This window comes from Triticum aestivum, chromosome 7D, assembly GCF_018294505.1.
Source record: "Triticum aestivum cultivar Chinese Spring chromosome 7D, IWGSC CS RefSeq v2.1, whole genome shotgun sequence".
NCBI lineage: Eukaryota > Viridiplantae > Streptophyta > Magnoliopsida > Poales > Poaceae > Triticum > Triticum aestivum.
This window is the reverse complement of record NC_057814.1, coordinates 600106142-600128809: the sequence shown is the minus strand read 5'-3', so window position 1 is coordinate 600128809 and position 22668 is coordinate 600106142. Positions and strand designations below refer to the sequence as shown.

General features: G+C 40.7%; 1 protein-coding gene across 1 annotated transcript; it reads left to right on the top strand.

Annotated features, from left to right (window-relative positions):
• Positions 1–20892: 20892 nt before the first annotated feature.
• On the top strand, positions 20893–22419 carry LOC123164858 (GDSL esterase/lipase At1g28600-like). Its single transcript, XM_044582463.1, has 3 exons — positions 20893–21244; positions 21328–21540; positions 21660–22419. Exons 1-3 carry the CDS (start codon positions 20980–20982, stop codon positions 22295–22297), a joined length of 1116 nt encoding a protein of 371 aa, XP_044438398.1. The 5' UTR covers positions 20893–20979; the 3' UTR covers positions 22298–22419.
• The last annotated feature ends 249 nt before the right edge of the window (positions 22420–22668 follow it).

Here is a 22668-nt window from a genome sequence, read left to right as displayed (position 1 = left end):
GTTGGCTTTAGGGGCTTCGAGGAGGCGCCCCCAACGTTGTGCTTCGCGGGAGCCCGCGGCCTACGGATCGTAGCGGCCTAGCGGGGGAGGTGATGGCATGGGGAGCCGGCGGTGGCGCGGCAGAGGACCATCCGCCTAGGCTCTCACCAGCTTGAGCCGGTGACCCATGTGTGGTGTGCGACGGGGGGGTGTAAGAGCTACTCACTAGCGACTAGCTCGATGAGCAGCAGTAGCACTGTTGGCTATGCAACATGTACGTGGTTGATGCGACGAAGATCTACACACCGTTGATAACCCACAAGTATAGGGGATCGCAACAGTTTTCGAGGGTAGAGTATTCAACCCAAATTTATTGATTCGACACAAGGGGAGCCAAAGAATATTCTCAAGTATTAGCAGTTGAGTTGTCAATTCAACTACACCTGGAAAACTTAATATCTGCAGCAAAGTATTTAGTAGCGAAGTAGTATGGAAATAACGGTAATGGTGGCAAAAGTAACAGTAGCAGTTTTGTAGCAATCGTAACAGTGGCAACGGAAAAGTAACTAAGCAAAGATCAATATGTGAAAAGCTCGTAGGCAATGGATCAATGATGGATAATTATGTCGGATGCGATTCTTCATGCAACAGTTATAACATAGGGTGACACGGAACTAGCTTCAGTTCATCAATGTAATGTAGGCATGTATTCCGAATATAGTCATACGTGCTTATGAAAAAGAACTTGCATGACATCTTTTGTCTTACCCTTCCGTGGCAGCGGGATCCTATTGGAAACTAAGGGATATTAAGGCCTCCTTTTAATAGAGTACCAGACCAAAGCATTAACACTTAGTGAATACATGAACTCCTCAAACTACGGTCATCACCGGGAGTGGTCCCGATTTTTGTCACTTCGGGGTTGCCGGATCATAACACATAGTAGGTGACTATTGACTTGCAAGATAGGATCAAGAACTCACATATATTCATGAAAACATAATAGGTTCAGATCTGAATTCATGGCACTCGGGCCCTACTGACAAGCATTAAGCATAGCAAAGTCATAACAACATCAATTTCAGAACATAGTGGATACTAGGGATCAAACCCTAACAAAACTAACTCGATTACATGATAAATCCCATCCAATCCATCACCGTCCAGCAAGCCTACGATGGAATTACTCACGCACGGCGGTGAGCATCATGAAATTGGTGATGGAGGATGGTTGATGATGACGACGGCAATGGATTCTCCTCTCCGGAGCCCCGAACGGACTCCAGATCAGCCCTCCCAAGAGAGTTTAGGGCTTGGCGGCGGCTCCGTATCGTAAAACGCGATGAATCCGTCTCCCTGATTTTTTTTCTCCCCGAAAATGAATATATGGAGTTGGAGTTGAGGTCGGTGGAGCTCGAGGGGGCCCACGAGGCGGGGGGCGCGCCCCCCACCCTCGTGGACAGGGTGTGGGCCCCCTGGTCTTGATTTTTTCGCCTGTATTTTTTATATATTCCAAAAATATTCTCCATGGATTTTCAGGTCATTCCGAGAACTTTTATTTCTGCACAAAAATAACACCATGGCAATTCTGCTGAAAACAGCGTCAGTCCGGGTTAGTTCCATTCAAATCATGCAAGTTAGAGTCCAAATCAAGGGCAAAAGTGTTTGGAAAAGTAGATACAATGGAGACGTATCAACTCCCCCAAGCTTAAACCTTTGCTTATCCTCAAGCAATTCAGTTGACAAACTGAAAGTGATACAGAAAAACTTTTACAAACTTGTTTGCTCTTGTTGTTGTTAATATGTAAAGCCAGCATTCAAGTTTTAGCAAAGATTATGAACTAACCATATTCACAATAACACTTAGGTCTCATGTTTACTCATATCAATGGCATAATCAACTAGCGAGCAATAATAATAAATCTCGGATGACAACACTTTCTCAAAAACAATCATAATATGATATAACAAGATGGTATCTCGCTAGCCCTTTCTGAGACCGCAAAACATAAATGCAGAGCACCTCTGAAGATCAAGGACTGACTAGACATTGTAATTCATGGTAAAAGAGATCCAGTCATAGTTATACTCAATGTAAATTAATAGTAATGCATGCAAATGACAGCGGTGCTCTCCAACTGATGCTTTTTAATAAGAGGATGATGACTCAACATAAAAGTAAATAGATAGGCCCTTCGCAGAGGGAAGCAAGGATTTGTAGAGGTGCCAGAGCTCGGTTTTTAAAATAGAGATAAATAATATTTTGAGCGGCATACTTTCATTGTCAACATAACAACCAAGAGATCTCGATATCTTCCATGCTACACACATTATAGGCGGTTCCCAAACAGAATGGTAAAGTTTATACTCCCCCACCACCAACAAGCATAAATCCATGGCTTGCCCGAAACAACGGGTGCCTCCAACTAACAACAATCCTGGGGGAGTTTTGTTTGCAATTATTTTGATTTGAGCATGGGACTGGGCATCCTGGTTACCAGCCATTTTCTTGTGAGTGAGGAGCGGAGTCCACTCCTCATGAGAATAACCCACCTAGCATGGAAGATACATACGGCCCTTGTTGATACATGAGCTATTCGAGCATACAAAACAAAATTTCATTTGAAGGTTTAGAGTTTGGCACATACAAATTTACTTGGAACATTAGGTAGATACCGCATGTAGGAAGGTATGGTGGACTCTTATGGAATAACTTTGGGGTTTATGGAAGTGGATGCACAAGTAGTATTCCCGCTTAGTACAAGTGAAGGCTAGAAAGAGACTGGGAAGCGACCAGCTAGAGAGCGACAACAATCATGAACATGCATTAAAATTAACCAATACTGAGTGCAAGCATGAGTAGGATATAATTCACCATGAACATAAATATCGTGGAGGCTATGTTGATTTTGTTTCAACTATGCGTGAACATGTGCCAAGTCAAGCCACTCGAATCATTCAAAGGAGGATACCACCCTATCATACCACATCACAACCATTTTAATAGCATGTTGGCACGCGAGGTAAACCATTATAAATTCCTAGCAAATTAAGTATGGCATGAGCAACTATAATCTCTAATTGTCATTGCAAACATATTTCATTCATAATAGGCTGAATCAGGAACGATGAACTAATCATATTTACAAAAACAAGATAGGTCGAGTTCATATCAGCTTCTCTCATCTCAATCAGTCCATCATATATCGTCATTATTGCCTTTCACTCGCACGATTGAACGGTGTGGATAATAATAATAGTGCACGTGCATTGGACTAAGCTGGAATCTGCAAGCATTTAATACATAGGAGAAGACAAGGTAATATGGGCTCTTGATTAAATCAACAATAATGCATATAAGAGCCACTCAACATTTTCATCATGGTCTTCTCCTCTCGACCCCCAAAGAAAAGAAAAGAAATAAAACTATTTACACGAGAAAGCTCCCAACAAGCAGAAGAAGAACGAGAAATCTTTTTGGATTTTCTTTTAGTCACTATTACTACAGGCATGAAAAGTAAACTAGCTAAAAGCTACAACTAATTTTTTTGGTTTTTCTTAAGGTTTTTCAAACACACAAGAAGAAGCTTAGAAAAGAAAATAAACTAGAATGGATAGTACAATGAAAAAGTATGAGCATCGACAACTAGCATGAGTGTGTGAAAATGAATGTAATGTGAGTGAGAAATACGTACTCCCACAAGCTTAGCCTTTTGGCCTAAGTTGGTCTATGCGCACGGATGGCCTGGCGGATATCCAAAGTTTTTACTGGGGTCGTACTGAGATGCAGCCGCTACAGCCTCAAGAGCTGCAGTTTGGAGGTGAGCTGCCTCCGTCCTCCTCTAGTACTCGTTCGCCTCCTCCCTGGTTATAACATATCTCCTTTTTGCCTGAAAGTCAAAGAAAGTAGGAGTAGGGAGAGCAACATGGACAGTGCGACGTCTGTCGAAGATTAGTCGTTACTGGAGGGGTTGTTCATTCCTCTCAATAAACTGATGGTGAACCATAGCATTAAAATCTAAATAAGCAGGAGGCAACTCCATATCATTTTCATGTATGGGTACATCAAGATAATTAGCTAAACGACTTGCATAAATCCCACCAAACAAATCTCCACTTATACTGTTATGATGCAACCTTCGTGCAACAATAGCCCCCAAGTTATATTGTTTTATCTCCTAATACTGCACTCTTGAGGACACAAAGATCTGGAACGCACATATGACAGGCTTCATCTTTACCTTTGATACATCTACCTATAAAGAGAGCAAAATAATGTATGGCAGGAAAATGAATGCTCCCTATGGTAGCTTGTGTGATTTCTCTAGATTCCCCCACAGTTATACTAGCAAGAAAGTCTTTATATTCAGATTTGCGGGGTTCACTAGCATTACCCCACTGCGGGAGTTTACAAGCAGTATTAAAATCCTCTAAATCCATGGTATAACATTTATCATAAAGATCAAACAGAACCATGTGAGAATTGCGTGAGGATGTGAATTTAAACCTTCTCACAAAGGAATCAGTTAGGTAGTAGTATTGGGGGCACTTATCTGACACGAAGCCCTCAAGTTCAGCATTACGCACATACGCGTCAAATTCTTCCTTAATGCCTGCTTGGACCACAAAATTTTCTGACGACCATTCACAAGGCCGCACTTGAGCTTCTCTTTGTAGTTCATAGTCTGGATCATGTATCGCGAGCCTTGGTTCTTTCTTCTTTGAGGAACCACCTTGGTACATTTTCCTAAACATATTTCTTCCTCTGAAAAAATTCTGAAAGTTTTAGTGACTCAAAATAAAAGTGAACCAAACTCAACAAGATTGATAGCAACTACTCCCACAAGTGCCTAGAGACTATATCATGCATTAGAACTACTTGGGACCATATAATTTTGACATGCAAGCTCAAGAACAGAGCCACCTAAGCAGCAAACATTTGCAATAAATAAGGCACTAGAACAAAAAAAACTAATTGGACCATTGAAGGAGTCACATACCAAAGAACAATCCCCCAAAGCAGTTTTGTGAGTGGAGCTTTGAGCAACGAGATCGAAAATTGCAGCAAAATGAGCTAGAACACGGGTTTGAGCTGTGTGTGGACTTTTTCTGGAGGAAGAAGAAGCGTGTGGGTGCAGGAATAAGTGGAGGGGGGCCACATGGGGCCCACGAGGCAGGGGGCGCGCCCTGGACCCTCGTGGCCAGGTGGTGGCTCCCTCTGGTGTGTTCTCAGTGCCAAGTATTCTTAAATATTCTAAAAAATCATATATAAATTTCAGGACATTTGGAGAACTTTTATTTTCGGGGTATTTTTATTGCACGGATAATTCAGAAAACAGACAGAAAATACTATTTTTGCTTTATTTAATGTAAATAACATAAAGTAAAAGGAGGGTACAGAGAGTTGTGCTTTCTAACTTCATCCATCTCATGCTCATCAAAAGGAATCCACTAACAAGGTTGATCAAGTCTTGTTAACAAACTCTTTCCGAATAACATCAAACCGAAGAATTTTCGAATAACACTAGGATACCTCAACGGGGATATGTGATAACCCACAAGTAAAGGGGATCAATTGTAGCCTCTTTCGATAAGTAAGAGTGTCGAACCCAACGAGGAGCTAAAGGTAGAACAAATATTCCCTCAAGTTATATCGACCACCGATACAACTCTACGGACGCTTGACGTTCGCTTTACCTAAAACAAGTATGAAACTAGAAGTACTTTGTAGGTGTTTTTGGATAGGTTTGCAAGATAGTAAAGAGCACGTAAATAAAAGCTATGTGCTGTTTAGATAAAGACACAATAAAGTAAATATAGCGAGTGTGGAAAAGTGGTGGTAGGAGTGTGCGAAATTGTCCCTAAGCAATTGACTACTTTACTAGACCGATAGCAAGTTTTATGTGGGAGAGGCCACTGCTAGCATGTCATCCCTGACTTGGAATTTCATGCACTTATGATTGGAACTATTAGCACGCATCCGCAACTACTAACGTTCATTAAGGTAAAACCCAACCATAGAATTAAGATATATTGGTCCCCCTTCAATCCCGTATGCATCAATTTCTATGCTAGGCTGAAGCTTCTGTCACCCTTGCCCTCCAATACATAGTCCTATCAACATACAACTAACCCTAAGGTGTGATCCACGCGCGCGCTCATATGATGGGCACCAAAGGACAGCAACATAACCACAAGCAATTTAAATCAATCATAGCAATTCATCAACCACCGACAGGACAAAGAAAATCTACTCACACATCATAGGATGGCAACACATCATTGGATAATAATATGAAGCATAAAGCACCATGTTCAAGTAGAGGGTACAGCGGGTTGCGGGAGAGTGGACCGCTGTAGATAGAGGGGGGGAAGGTGATGGAGATGTTGGTGAAGATGGCGGAGGTGTTGGTGTAGATCGCGGTGATGATGATGGCCCCCAGCGGCGTTCCGGCGCCACCGGAAGCGAGGGGGAGAGAGAGCCCCCCTCCTTCTTCTTCTTCCTTGACCTTCTCCCTGGATGGGAGAAGGGTTTCCCCTCTGGTCCATGGTCTCCATGGCGTGGGAGGGGCGAGAGCCCCTCCGAGATTGGATATGTCTCTCTGTCTCTCTCTGTTTCTGCGTTCTGTTCTGCTGCCCTTTCACCGTTTCGTGTATATATGGAGATCCGTAGCTCCGATTGGATTGAAACCTTCGCCCAGATCTTTTTCCAAAAATTAGCTTTCTTACGGCCGAAGAAGGGCATCAACCGCCTTACGGGGGGCCCACGAGGGTCAGGGGCGCGCCTGCCTGGAGTGGGCGTGGGCCCCACCCTCGTGGCCACCTCGGGCACCGTCTCGCGTTGATTTTACTTCCCAAAAATAACAAATATTCGAAAATAATTCTCCGTCCGTTTTTATCCCGTTTGGACTCTGTTTGATATGGGGTTTCTGCGAAACATAAAACATGCAACAAACAGGAACTTGCACTGGGCACTGGATCAATATGTTAGTCCCAAAAATAGTATAAAAAGTTGCCAAAAGTATATGAAAGTTGTATAATATTGGCATGGAACAATCTAAAATTATAGATACGACGGAGACGTATCAGCATCCCCAAGCTCAATTCCTGCTCGTCCTCGAGTAGGTAAATGATAAAAAAATATTTTGAGGTGGAATCCTACCTAGCATAATCTTGATCATGTATCTAATCATGGCATGAATATTAAGACACGAGTGATTCAAAGCAATAGTCTATCATTTGACTTTAAGACAATAATACTTCAAGCATACCAACCAAGCAATTATGTCTTATCGAAATAACATAGCCAAAGAAAGCTCATCCCTACAAAATCATATAGTCTGGCTATGCTCCATCTTCACCACACAAAGCATTCAAATCATGCAGAACCCTGATGACAAGCCGAGCAATTGGTTCATACTTTTTAACGCGCTTCAGCCTTTTCAACCCTCACGCAATACATGAGCGCAAGCCATGGATATAGCACTATAGGTGGAATAGCATATGATGATGGAGGTTGTGTGGAGAAGACAAAAAAGGAGAAAGTCACACATCGACGCGGCTAATCAACGGGCTATGGAGATGCCCATCAATTGATGTCAATGTGAGGAGTAGAGATTGCCATGCAACGGATGCACTAGAGCTATAAGTGTATGAAAGCTCAAACTGGAAACTAAGTGGGTGTGCATCCAACTTGCTTTCTCATGAAGACCTCGGGCATTTGAGGAAGCCCATCATCGGAATATACAAGCCAAGTTCTATAATGAAAATTCCCACTAGTATATGAAAGTGATAACTCAAGAGACTCTCTATATGAAGAACATGGTGCTACTCTGAAGCACAAGTGTGGTAAAAGGATAGTAACATTGTCCCTTCTCTCTTTTTCTCTCATTTTTTTATTTTCTCTTTTTATTTTTTATTTTTTTTCTTTTTTTTGGTGGGCTTCTTTGGCCTCTTTTTTTTGTGCTTCTTTGGCCTCTTTTATTTTTCATAAGTCCGGAGTCTCATCCCGACTTGTGGGGGAATCATAGTCTCCATCATCCTTTCCTCACTGGGGCAATGCTCTAATAATGATGATCATCACATTTCTATTTACTTACAACTCAATATTACAACTCGATATCTAGAACAAAGATATGACTCTATATGAATGCCTCCGGCGGTGTACCGGGATGTGCAATGATCTAGCGTAGCAATGACATCAAAAAGACGGACAAGCCGTGAAAACATCATGCTAGCTATCTTACGATCATGCAAAGCAATATGACAATAAATGCTCAAGTCATGTATATGATGATGATGGAAGTTGCATGGCAATATATCTCGGAATGGCTATGGAAATGCCATAATAGGTAGGTATGGTGGCTGTTTTGAGGAAGATATAATGAGGCTTATGTGTGACAGAATGTATCATATCACGGGGTTTGGATGCACCGGCGAAGTTTGCACCAACTCTCGAGGTGAGAAAGGGCAATGCACGGTACCGAAGAGGCTAGCAATGATGGAAGGGTGAGAGTGCGTATAATCCATGGACTCACATTAGTCATAAAGAACTCATATACTTATTGGAAAAGTTTATTAGCCCTCTAAGCAAAGTACTACTACGCATGCCCCTAGGGGATAGATTGGTAGGAGAAGACCATCGCTCGTCCCCGACCGCCACTCATAAGGAAAGCAATGAAAGAACACCTCATGCTCCGACTTCGTTACATAACGGTTCACCATACGTGCATGCTACGGGACTTGCAAACATCAACACAAGTATTCCTCAATTTCACAATTACTCAACTAGCACGACTCTAATATCACCACCTTTATATCGCAAAACTATTGCAAGGAATCAAACATATCATATTCAGTGATCTACAAGTTTATGTAGGATTTTATGACTAACCATGTGAATGACCAATTCCTGTCATCTCTCTAAATAGATATAAGTGAAGCAAGAGAGTTTAATTCTTTCTACAAAAGATATGCCCACGCTCTAACAAATATAAGTGAAGCAAAAGAGCATTCTACAAATGGCGGTTTTCTATGTGAAGAGAAACATGCAATCCAAACTTCAAATGATATAAGTGAAGCACATGAAGCATTCTATAAAGCCATACTCAAAAGATATAAGTGAAGTGCAATGAGCATTCTATAAATCAACCAAAGACTATCTCATACCAGCATGGTGCAAAAAGTAAAAGAGAAAACTAAATGCAAAAGACGCTCCAAGATTTGCACATATCACATGAATGAAACGAATCCGAAAACATATCGATACTTGTTGAAGAAAGAGGGGATGCCTTCGGGGGCATCCCAAGATTAGACGCTTGAGTCTCCTTGAATATTTACTTGGGGTGCCTTGGGAATCCCCAAGCTTGAGCTCTTGCCTCTCTTCCTTCTTCTCACATCGATACCTCCTCGATCATCGAACACTTCATCCACACAAAACTTCAACAGAAAACTCGGTAAGATCCGTTAGTATAATAAAGCAAATCACTACTCTAAGTACTGTTGCAAACCAATTCATATTTTGTTTTGGCATTTTTTCTACTGTAGTATAACTTTTTCATGGCTTAATCCACTGATATAAATCGATAGTTTCATCAAAACAAGCAAACTATGCATCAAAAACAGAATCTGTCTAAAACAGAACAGTCTGCAACAATCTGAACATTCACCATACTTATGATACTTGAACAATTCTACCAAAATTAGGAAAAATAAAAAATTTGTATAGAAAGACAGTGCAAAGAGAATCAGAACCATGTGATGTTCCAGTAAAAAATGTAAAATCGCGCACTACAGCCTAAGTTTCTGTCCTGTACCGTACAAACCAACAAGCATTGTAAACATCCTAAAGGCAAACCTTGGCACATTATTTTTATTTCTAAACTTTATAAAAGCACACAACAGAAATAAATGACTCTCTAAAACTTCCGGGTTGTCTCCCAGGCAGCGCTTTCTTTAAAGCCATTAAGCTAGGCATATAGTGCTCAAGTAGTGAATCCAGCCGGATCCCAAGGTATATCAAAGCCAATTTTAATTAGCAATGATTTGGCATTTAGTAGTGAGCATAAAGTAACATAAATCAAGCAATGACGAAGTCTAACTCTCTTCCTATGCATCGGCATGTCATAAAAGAACAATTCATGCACACAAAGTAAAGGCCAATGCATAGTATAAACAGTTTCTTGCAATTTTATCGTGTTGGAAACATAGAGAGGTGGAGATATAGTTTCTCTCTCATAATAATTGCAATTAGGAGCAGAAAGCACATGCATATTATATTCATCAAAATCATCATGTGCAACGGTAAAAGGCAAGCCATCAATATAATCCTTAATAAGTGCAAACTTCTCCGATATAGTGTAATCGGGAGAATTCAAAAAGATAATAGGACTATCATGTGTGGGTGCAATAGCAACAATTTCATGTTTAACATAAGGAACTATAGCAAGTTCATCTTCATAAGCATAATTCATATTGGCATCTTGGCCACAAGCATAGCAAGCATCAAGTTCATCAAAAAGGGGTATTTCAAAAGAATCAACGGGATCATAGCAATCATCCTTCGGTAAGCACGAAGGGAAAAAATGTATGAGTTGAAGAGTTACTCTCATTAAAAGGTGGGCACGGGTAGCTAATCCGCTCTTCCTCATTTTGTTCTTCGCTCTCCTCATCATCTTTTTCATCCAATGAGCTCACAGTTTCATCAATTTCTTCTTCCATAGGTTCCTGCAAAATATTAGTCTCTTCTTGGACAGCGGAGACTTTCTCAATAAGCGCATTAATATAGGAATTATATTCATAATTATCATAGCAATATTTCAATATAGCAAAAAAATTAGGCCTATAAACATCATCATCAAAAGCTTCATATTTTTCAAACAAAGATTCAATTTCATAAGCACCCTTAAAAGCAACAAATTCTTCTATTTGTTCCACATTATAGTAATCTTATATACCATTAGCATAAGAAGCTAAGGTTTCATATCATTAAATTTGCATGAAAAGGGAAGGTGTGGAGCCTTCATCCTAGAGCAACAAGTATAATCATAACTCAAGCATACTTGCCGAGCATACCACTTCAATATATAAATTTGATCCCATAATAGTTTTCCTTTTTGTGTCAAGCGATAATCCATAAAGTATTCACGTTGATCCAACGTTACTCCCATTACCAAATTGAATGGGGTTTTCTCTAGATTATCAAAGTAGTACATAATATCTGTCACATAACGAGCATCGAGGGTTTTAGGAGGTTCCTCGTCTCCATGAGTAGCAAGTACACCTAATTTTTTTGGTATTTCGTGTTCCATATCCATAACTAAAGATAAATAACAACTAAGAACAGAAAATAAAAATTACTTAGTGATAAAGCAAACAAGCACACACGAGAATATTCACCCCACGCTATTGCTCCCCGGCAATGGCGCCAGAAAAAGGTCTTGATAACCCACAAGTATAGGGGATCAATTGTAGCCTCTTTCGATAAGTAAGAGTGTCGAACCCAACGAGGAGCTAAACGTAGAACAAATATATTCCCTCAAGTTCTATCGACCACCGATACAACTCTACGCACGCTTGACGTTCGCTTTACCTAAAACAAGTATGAAACTAGAAGTACTTTGTAGGTGTTTTTGGATAGGTTTGCAAGATAGTAAAGAGCACGTAAATAAAAGCTATGTGCTGTTTAGATAAAGACACAATAAAGTAAATATAGCGAGTGTGGAAAAGTGGTGGTAGAAGTGTGCCAAATTTTCCCTAAGCAATTGACTACTTTACTAGACCGATAGCAAGTTTTATGTGGGAGAGGCCACTGCTAGCATGTCATCCCTGACTTGGAATTCCATGCACTTATGATTGGAACTATTAGCAAGCATGCAACTACTAACGTTCATTAAGGTAAAACCCAACCATAGCATTAAGATATATTGGTCCCCCTTCAATCCCGTATGCATCAATTTCTATGCTAGGCTGAAGCTTCTGTCACCCTTACCCTCCAATACATAGTCCTATCAACATACAACTAACCCTAAGGTGTGATCCACGCGCGCGCTCATATGATGGGCACCAAAGGACAGCAACATAACCACAAGCAAATTAAATCAATCATAGCAATTCATCAACCACCGATAGGACAAAGAAAATCTACTCACACATCATAGGATGGCAACACATCATTGGATAATAATATGAAGCATAAAGCACCATGTTCAAGTAGAGGGTACAGCGGGTTGCGGGAGAGTGGACCGCTGTAGATAGAGGGGGGAAGGTGATGGAGATGTTGGTGAAGATGGCGGAGGTGTTGGTGTAGATCGCGGTGATGATGATGGCCCCCGGCGGCGTTCCGGCGCCACCGGAAGCGAGGGGGAGAGAGAGCCCCCCTCCTTCTTCTTCTTCTTCCTTGACCTTCTCCCTAGATGGGAGAAGGGTTTCCCCTCTGGTCCATGGTCTTCATGGCGTGGGAGGGGCGAGAGCCCCTCCGAGATTGGATCTGTCTCTCTGTCTCTCTCTGTTTCTGCGTTCTGTTCTGCTGCCCTTTCACCGTTTCGTGTATATATGGAGATCTGTAACTTTGATTGGATTGAAACCTTCGCCCGGATCTTTTTCCAAAAATTAGCTTTCTTGCGGCCGAAGAAGGGCATCAACCGCCTTACGGGGGGCCCATGAGGGTCAGGGGCGCGCCTGCCTGGAGTGGGCGTGGGCCCCACCCTCGTGGCCACCTCGGGCACCGTCTCGCGTTGATTTTACTTCCCAAAAATCACAAATATTCGAAAATAATTCTCCGTCCGTTTTTATCCCGTTTGGACTCCGTTTGGTATGGGGTTTCTGCGAAACATAAAACATGCAACAAACAGGAACTGGCACTGGGCACTGGATCAATATGTTAGTCCCAAAAATAGTATAAAAAGTTGCCAAAAGTATAAAGTTGTATAATATTGGCATGGAACAATCAAAAATTATAGATACGACGGAGACATATCAATATGCACGTCCCCAATAATAAGAATATCATATTTCTTCTTGACAGTAGGAAGAGGAAATTCAAAACCTCCAATAGTAATCGTTGGATTTTTTCTAATAGAATTGATATTGTAGACTTGAGGTTGTTTCCTCGGAAAGTGCACCGTATGCTCATTACCATTAACATGAAAAGTGGCATTGCCTTTGTTGCAATGAATAACAGCCCCTGCAGTATTCAAAAAGGGTCTACCAAGGATAATCGACATACTATCATCCTCGGGAATATCAAAAATAACAAAGTCCGTTAAAATAGTAACGTTTGCAACCACAATAGGCACATCCTCACAAATGCCGACAGGTATAGCAGTTGATTTATCGGCCATTTGTAAAGATATTTCAGTAGGTGTCAACTTATTCAAATCAAGTCTACGATATAAAGAGAGAGGCATAACACTAACACCGGCTCCAAGATCACATAAAGCAGTTTAACATAGTTTCTTTTAATGGAGCATGGTATAGTTGGTACTCCTGGATCTCCAAGTTTCTTTGGTATTCCACCCTAAAAAGTATAATTGGCAAGCATGGTGGAAATTTCAGCTTTCGGTATCTTTCTTTTATTTGTAACAATATCTTTCATATACTTAGCATAAGGATTCATTTTAAGCATATCAGTCAAACGCATACGCAAAAAGATAGGTCTAATCAGAGCAAAGCGCTCAAAATCCTCATCATCTTTTTTCTTGGATGGTTTAGGAGGAAAAGGCATGGGTTTCTGAACCCATGGTTCTCTTTCTTTACTGTGCTTCCTAGCAACAAAGTCTCTCTTATCATAACGTTGATTCTTTGATTGTGGGTTATCAAGATCAACAGCAGGTTCAATCTCTACATCATTGCCATTGCTAGGTTGAGCATCAATATGAACATCATCATTAACATTATCACTAGGTTCATGTTCATCACCAGATTGTGTTTCAGCATCAGAAATAGAAATATCATTGGGATTCTTAGGTGTGTCAACAACAGGTTCACTAGAAGCATGCAAAGTCCTATCATTTTTCTTTTTCTTCTTCTTAGCAGGACTAGGTGCATCAACATTAGTTCTCTGGGAATCTTGCTCAACTCTCTTAGGGTGGCCCTCAGGATACAAAGGTTCCTGAGTCATTTTACTCCCTCTAGTCATAACTCTAACAGCATTATCATTTTTCTTATTATTTAATTCATTGAGCAAATCATTTTGAGCTTTAATCACTTGTTCTACTTGAGTGGTAACCATAGAAGCATGTTTACTAATAATTTTAAGTTCACCTTTAACTCTAGGCATATAATCACTCAAGTGTTCAATCATATAAGCATTATGTTTCAATTGTCTACCAACATAAGCATTGAAGTTTTCTTGTTTAACCATAAAATTATCAAACTCATCCAAGCATTGGCTAGCAAACTTAGTAGATGGGATTTCACCCTTATCAAATCTATAGAGAGAATTTACCTCTACTACCTGTGTCGGGTTATCAAGACCATGTATTTCTTCAATAGGCGGTAAATTCTTAACATCTTCAGCTTTAATACCATTTTCTTTCATAGATTTCTTTGCCTCCTGCATATTTTCAGGACTGAGAAATAGAATACACCTTTTCTTCAGAGTTGGCTTAGGAGTTGGTTCAGGAAGTGTCCAATTATTATCATTACTCAACATATTATTCAATAGCAATTCAGCTTGATCAACAGTTCTTTACCTGAAGACACAACCAGCACAACTATCCAGGTGGTCTCTGGAAGCATTAGTTAGTCCATTATAAAAGATATCAAGTATTTCATTTTTCTTGAGAGGATGATCAGGCAAAGCATTAAGTAATTGGAGAAGCCTCCCCCAAGCTTGTGGGAGACTCTCTTCTTCAATTTGCACAAAATTATATATTTCCCTTAAAGCAGCTTGTTTCTTATGGGCGGGGAAATATTTAGCAGAGAAGTAATAAATCATATCCTGGGGACTACGCACACAACCAGGAGTAAGAGAATTAAACCATATATTAGCATCACCCTTTAATGAGAACGGAAATAACTTAAGGATATAGTAGTAACGAATTTTTTCCTCATGAGTGAATAGGGTGGCTATATCATTTAATTTAGTAAGATGTGCCACAATAGTTTCAGATTCGTAGCCATAGAAAGGATCAGATTTAACAGTAATTAACTCAGGATCGACAGAGAAATCATAATCCTTATCAGTAATACAAATAGGTGAAGTAGCAAACGCAGGATCATATTTCATTCTAGCATTCAAAGATTTTTCTTTCAGCTTAGCTAATAATTTCTTAAGATCATATCTATCATTGCAAGCAATAAAATCTCTAGCAGTTTGTTCATCCATAACATAACCCTCAGGCACAACAGGCAATTCATATCTAGGGGGAGAATCTTCATCATCACTTTCATCCACATTATCAGTTTCAATAATTTCATTCTCTCTAACCCTAGCAAGTTGTTCATCCAGAAATTCACCTAATGGCACAGCATTATCAAGCATAGAAGTAGTTTCATCATAAGTATCATACAAAGCAGAAGTGGCATCATCAATAACATGCGACATATCAGAATCAGTAGCAGGAGTAGGTGTCGCAAGTTTACTCATAACAGAAGGTGAATCAAGTGCAGAGCTAGATGGCAGATTCTTACCTCCCCTCGTAGTTGAGGGATAAATCTTGGTTTTTCGTCTTTCAAGTTCCTCATAGTGATCAGCAGATATAAACCCCAAGTGACTCAAATAATAGAGCTATGCTCCCCGACAACGGCGCCAGAAAATAGTCTTGATAACCCACAAGTATAGGGGATCGCAACAGTTTTCGAGGGTAGAGTATTCAACCCAAATTTGTTGATTCGACACAAGGGGAGCCAAAGAATATTCTCAAGTATTAGCAGTTGAGTTGTCAATTCAACCACACCTGGAAAACTTAATATCGGCAGCAAAGTATTTAGTAGCAAAGTAGTATGGAAATAACGGTAACGGTGGCAAAAGTAACAGTAGCAATTTTGTAGCAATCGTAACAGTGGCAATGGAAAAGTAACTAAGCAAAGATCAATATGTGAAAAGCTCGTAGGCAATGGATCAATGATGGATAATTATGTCAGATGCGATTCTTCATGCAACAGTTATAATATAGGGAGACACAGAACTAGGTCCAGTTCATCAATGTAATGTAGGCATGTATTCCGAATATAGTCATACGTGCTTATGGAAAAGAACTTGCATGACATCTTTTGTCCTACCCTCCCGTGGCAGCGGGGTCCTATTGGAAACTAAGGGATATTAAGGCCTCCTTTTAATAGAGTACCAGACCAAAGCATTAACACTTAGTGAATACATGAACTCCTCAAACTACGGTCATCACCAGGAGTGGTCCCGATTATTGTCACTTCGGGGTTGCCGGATCATAACACATAGTAGGTGACTATTGACTTGCAAGATAGGATCAAGAACTCACATATATTCATGAAAACATAATAGGTTCATATCTGAATTCATGGCACTCGGGCCCTAGTGACAAGCATTAAGCATAGGAAAGTCATAGCAACATCAATCTCAGAACATAGTGGATACTAGGGATCAAACCCTAACAAAGCTAACTCGATTACATGATAAATCTCATCCAACCCATCACCGTCCAGCAAGCCTACGATGGAATTACTCACGCACGGCGGTGAGCATCATGAAATTGGTGAGGGAGGATGGTTGATGATGACGACGGCGACGGATTCCCCTCTCCGGAGCCCCGAACAGACTCCAGATCAGCCCTCTCGAGAGAGTTTAGGGCTTGGCGGCGGCTCCGTATCGTAAAACACGATGAATCCTTCTCCATGATTTTTTTCTCCCCGAACGTGAATATATGGAGTTGGAGTTGAGGTCGGTGGAGCTCCAGGGAGCCCACGAGGCAGGGGGCGCGCCCCAGGGGGGTGTGGGCCCCCTGGTCTTGATTCTTTCGCCAGTATTTTTATATATTCCAAAAATATTCTCCGTGGATTTTCAGATCATTCCGAGAACTTTTATTTATGCACAAAAATAACACCATGGCAATTCTGCTGAAAACAGCGTCAGTTCGGGTTAGTTCCATTCAAATCATGCAAGCTAGAGTCTAAAACAAGGAAAAAAGTGTTTGGAAAAGTAGATACGATGGAGACGTATCAACCGTTGTCAGTCTCAACGGGATCACGGGAAGCACCGGCACCGACGGCTATGCGCGCTGGGATCTGCGTCACCTGGGATGAGGATATGCAAGATGGCGCCCAGCTTGATGGGAATCACCAGCGTGTATTGTTCCTCTCACGGCCAGAGGTAATTGCCGATGCCCCATCCACCCACCCATTTTCTCTGTCGTCACTGTAGCTAGCAATTTCCCTTGTTGTCTTTCATTGGGAATCATATATGGTTGCAGGAGTCCACGATGCATGTTCTTACAACCACCACCACATCATATGAGCACCCCATACATGAATGGAAATTTCAGGATTTTGATGCATTTTTTCCTGAATGTGTGAATCTTCTACAGATACATGCACGGCAATTTTGTAGCCATTACCCGATATTTCTTGCATGCTCTTTCAATGCAGTACATGGCAATTTAGGAATTTCTTTTTATGTTTTGGTTCTGAATTTGTGCCATGTTCTATTCATAACGCATGGAAAATCTTGAAGTCACTACCTGACACTTGTGTATTCTCTTCCAGTGCACTACATGCAACTCAGGGTTTTTTGTCGCATCGTTTCTGAATGTGTGGCTTCTTGCCATGGCAATTTCTTGAGGCGTATTTGATTGTACAACGAAAGATGGTTGATGCCAGAAATCTTGCTTCCATGGCAAGAAATGTTTTTACATGGCAACTTAAACCTTATCGTGTTGACATGAACATGACTAATTTTCCCATTTACATTGCAAAATTATTATACAGTCCATGGCAGAAAAATTAAATAACGTGGCAAATTTAATATGCTTTTTTGCCATGGAAATTTGTTCTTCTTAAAAAATTATCTTTTAATAACATGGAATTTTTTTTACTTTGTAGCATGGCAAAATTTATTTCGTTGCCATGCAAAATTTACCTACATTTCCATTCTTTTTTTTTGCTATCTACTTTGCCATGTCAAATTTTACTTTATTTTGCCATGGGAAAATTACTTTAAATACATGGCAAATTTACTTTCACATACCTGGCAAATTTTACTCTAACCGCTCATGTCAATTATAGCTTCTTTGGCCATGGCAAATTTACTTTACGGAACATGGCAAATTTCCTTTCTTATTACCATGGCAAAAATAACAAAGTGCACAATCATTGAGTATACTATGCATAGCATGAGGCAAAGAAAAGTTAGGCATGGCAATACAATTTTATTTTGACATGTCAATTTAATATGCCATTGCAATTTTTTTTTCCTTTTCATGGGACCACAGTAAATTTGACATGGAAATTTTTACTTTCAAGTACATTGAGCATGGCAAATGAACAAGAAAAAAGTCTACAATCACTGATTATATTGAGTATACCATGAGGGGGGAAAAGTTATGCATGGTAAATTCTTCATTTTTATTGCCATGGCAAATTCTTCATATGGCAAGTTTTCAAAAAAAAATGTGTCCTAAAAACCATGGAAAATTTAAGATAATTGTTTTCGTAATTGTCATATGTATAATGTAGGCAGATTTACTTCAAGCACCATCGCAATTACAATTTTTAATATCATGACAAATAAGTTAAACTAGCCATCTGACCTTTTCAGACATAACTAGATAAATTGCGATGAAAGCAAACTTAATGGTGTTTTTCTCTCTTTTTCCTTGAACAATGTTAGTGCCTTTGTCATTTTTAGACGCTGAAACAAGGCATGATGTCTTAGTGTTTTTTGTTGTCCTCTAGATAGCATTTTTAACTCGTTTTTGTACCTATGAATAAAGGATGAGATGATTTGTCAAAACAAATCTTGTTTTTGTAGCTACATTCTTCTGACATGGCAAATCTTTCTGATTCTTTTGCCATGGTGCGTTTTAAGATGTTTTGCCATGTCAAGTTTCGAGTTTCAATCACATGCCAATTAGCACTTGTCACGGCAAATTAACATGTGTTTCCATGGCAAGTGTAGATGGTTTTCTGACCATGGAAAATTGTCACTGTTAGCGATAGTACATCTGAAGTTGTCCTGCCATGGCAAGTTTTTTAGATTTCTTTTTCCAACCTGAATTTTTCTTAAAGATGAATTATTATTTTTGGGCACGGCAAATTTACTCTTTTAACCATGGCAAAAAAATCTGTCCATGGTATTTTTTTCGTTTGAGGATGGCAAATTCGTACTCCGTCGCAAAAGTTGCCATGTCAAATTTACTAAATTTTTTAACCATGGCAAAGTTAAAACATGAGTACAGCTCAGGGAGGCCATCTTTTTGTTTTGCACATAAATAGTTTTTCTTAAAGTTTTGTTTTTTCCATGGCAAAATTTAATAGCATGTATAATTTGTTAGTTATAGACACAAACAACAAGGTCAAAACTAGGGGCAACTCTTCGCTTCATGTGTCCATGGCAAATCTATTTACAAAGATCATGACAAAGTTTGGTAGTGTTTGACGTGCGATATAAAGTGTGTTTCTTATTGTGTGCTGCTAGCACTACCAATGTAATTATGCTTCACTTTTATTTACATGTGCACCAATGGTGGTGAATTTTTGCATCACCATTGTTATTGTGTGTTTCTTATTGTCCATACATTTTCCATGAACCATGTGCGTTTCAACCACTGCGAGCATACCATCCTCTGGTAAACTTTCAACGTACTATTATTCTGCTTATCATGATAAATTTTCCATTGCAAGTGTGTGTCTCCTTGTTTCTTAATATTTTTCAACATGCAGACATTGTGCTACAGGTGACTGCAACCATGCTTCTTGTTTCTGCAATATGCCAACAAGGCTACATTGATGTACAGTGTGATGTGAATAGAAGGAAATCGCCATTCGCCGACGTCTTCAATGTTGGCCACAGGGATCTTGCGTTGTGTGGAATGCTTACCATTCAACAGCCATTGTAATGTCGGCAGGGTGAAAGTGAAAATAGTGTCTCTGTAGTAATGTTTATTTTTTATTAAACAAGAGATTTGTAGTTTTTTATTCATACTAAGTGGATTTGTTCCAATTCTTCTTATTTCTTGTTTGGTTTCCACACCTGCTTTTTTGCTATTAAGATGTTCCATCTCACTAGAAAGTGATGCTTCTAAAGCACAAATGAATGTATTCATCGAACAGAAAGTGTTCTGCCATGCAAACAGTTTGTTCCCCTCACACTAGAAAATGATGCTTCTGTGTATCAAAAAGAATGCTTCCGTGGTACAAAATCATGTTGCCATAAGTGAAAAAAAAATGAATAGAAAGTTTTCGGCCATGTAAACAGTTTTGTTCCCATCACACTAGAAAATGATGCTTCCTTGCACCAAGAAGAGTGCTTCCGTGGTACGAAAATCATGTTGACATAAGTGAAGAAACACACATTTAAAAAGAACTTAATTAATTTCTAAACTTAATCGTACGCAAAAAAGGGAATTGACGACATTCCGGGAAGCAATTTTAGGATTTGAAGCAGTTTTAGGAAGCAAATCAAGGATAAGATGACATTCTAGAAAGCAGTTTTAGGAAGCAAATTGTGGCTGTGAGGTTACGATTGGGAAGCAGCTAGATTTACGGGATCAATTAACAGGAAACAATCAATTAAGAAGGAAACTAATCAGACGGTCACGATGATTCTAATCCTACGGCTTCGACGAGGCACCAAAGATATAACTGTAGGGAAACAATTGTGGGGTAGTAAGATACACTGCTAAAAAATAGCATTAATTAAATTGATAGTCATCTTAATATGCGCACTTGGACCGCATAACGCTCTAATATAAATGGGGATGAAGGGAACCCATCTTGAATACTAAACGAAACGTAGATCTGCAAGACTTGTATTTGTAACCAGAGAGCTAGCGTCTGTCTCTTCTCCTGTTTAGCTAGATAGCTAAGATGGGGAGGTCCAATCGCCACTGCTCCATTTCCCTTGCAGTCATCTTCGTGTTTGCCGTCCTGCTCCTGAACGCTGATCTAGGGTCGTGCGGTTGCTTCAAGCGCATCTTCTCCTTGGGCGACTCCATCACCGACACCGGCAACTTCGCGTACATCACCCGCAATGGTCCGCCGGGTCCGCCCTCTGTGCCCCCTTATGGAGAGACCTACTTCCACCGCCCCATGGGCCGTGCCTCCGATGGGCGTCTCATCATCGACTTCTACGGTGAGTACGTACATGCATGCATGTGTGTTCGAACAGTTTGAATTTCGTGTGCATGCTAAATTTGGTGCCTGATGTTGTGTCAGCGCAAGCGTTGGGCCTGCCGTTGCTGCCGCCTAGCACTCCCGAGGAGAAGACGGGGAAGTTCCCGACCGGTGCCAACTTTGCCGTGTTTGGCTCTATTGCGCTCAACCCCAAGTACTTCAAGTCAAGGTATAACTTCAATCTGTCGCGCGGGTGCCTCGACGATCAGCTCGCTTCTTTCAAGAGAGTGCTCGCGCGGATTGCTCCGGGAGATGGTACGTAACGCATGCAAAAACATACGTTACAGTCAGGTTATCATATTCTAATTAGGCCACATGTCTGCATGCACATTGTGTTCTTGGTCAACTTATTCTTTTTTTTTGTCTGTGATCAGCTGCCACCAAGAGTCTCCTGAGCGAATCCCTGGTTGTCTTTGGCGAGATCGGCGGCAACGACTACAACTTCTGGTTCTTCGATCGTACGCGCAGCCGGGACACGGCCCAGGAGTACATACCGGACGTGGTTGCCCGCATAGGCGCCGGCGTCCAAGAGGTGATCAAGCTCGGTGCCAAGACTATCCTTGTCCCTGGGAACTTCCCCATCGGGTGCGTGCCGGTTTACCTCAGAGATTACAAGAGCAACACGTCCACGGACTATGACCAGTTCGGCTGCCTCAAGTGGTTCAACACATTCTCCCAGATGCACAACCAGCTACTGAAACAAAAGATCAGCATGCTCAAGTCGCAGAACCCCGGCGTGAAGATCATCTACGGCGACTACTATGGCGCCTTCATGGAGTTTGTCAAGAATCCTCTCAGGAATGGCATTGACAAGCCTCTGGTGGCATGTTGTGGTGGCGATGGCCCATATGGCACAGGCCATGAGTGCAACCAGAAGGCGAAGGTTTGCCCCGACCCATCTAGGTTTGCCAACTGGGACCAAATCCACATGACCGAGAAGGCATACAATGTCATCGCTAATGGGGTGCTCAACGGCCCGTACGCGGACACCCCGTTGCTCCACACTTGCTAGGAGAATACAGTTCCTTCATTTTCAGATTTGAATAATTATTGCGTGGCTAATGAATACTCCCTTTGTAACAAAAATATAAGACGTTTTTTTGGTGACTTCTTATATTTTATTAGAGGTTGTTACTTTGTACCACATGCGTATTGAAAAGTGCAACAGTGGGATAAATAAAAATAAATTAAGACTTGCATTATTGGCTAGTCTTTATTTTTTGACGAGCATTATTGGCTAGTCTTGTTTTAGATATTGTCAACGGCCAAAGCATATAGTGGGAACCGCTAGGGATCAGACTACTGATCATAGCTTCCTATCAGACCAGTAGCAAGCCGTTGGATGGAAGTGTGTATAGCCGCTAGATGAGCAGGCCCCTGCGC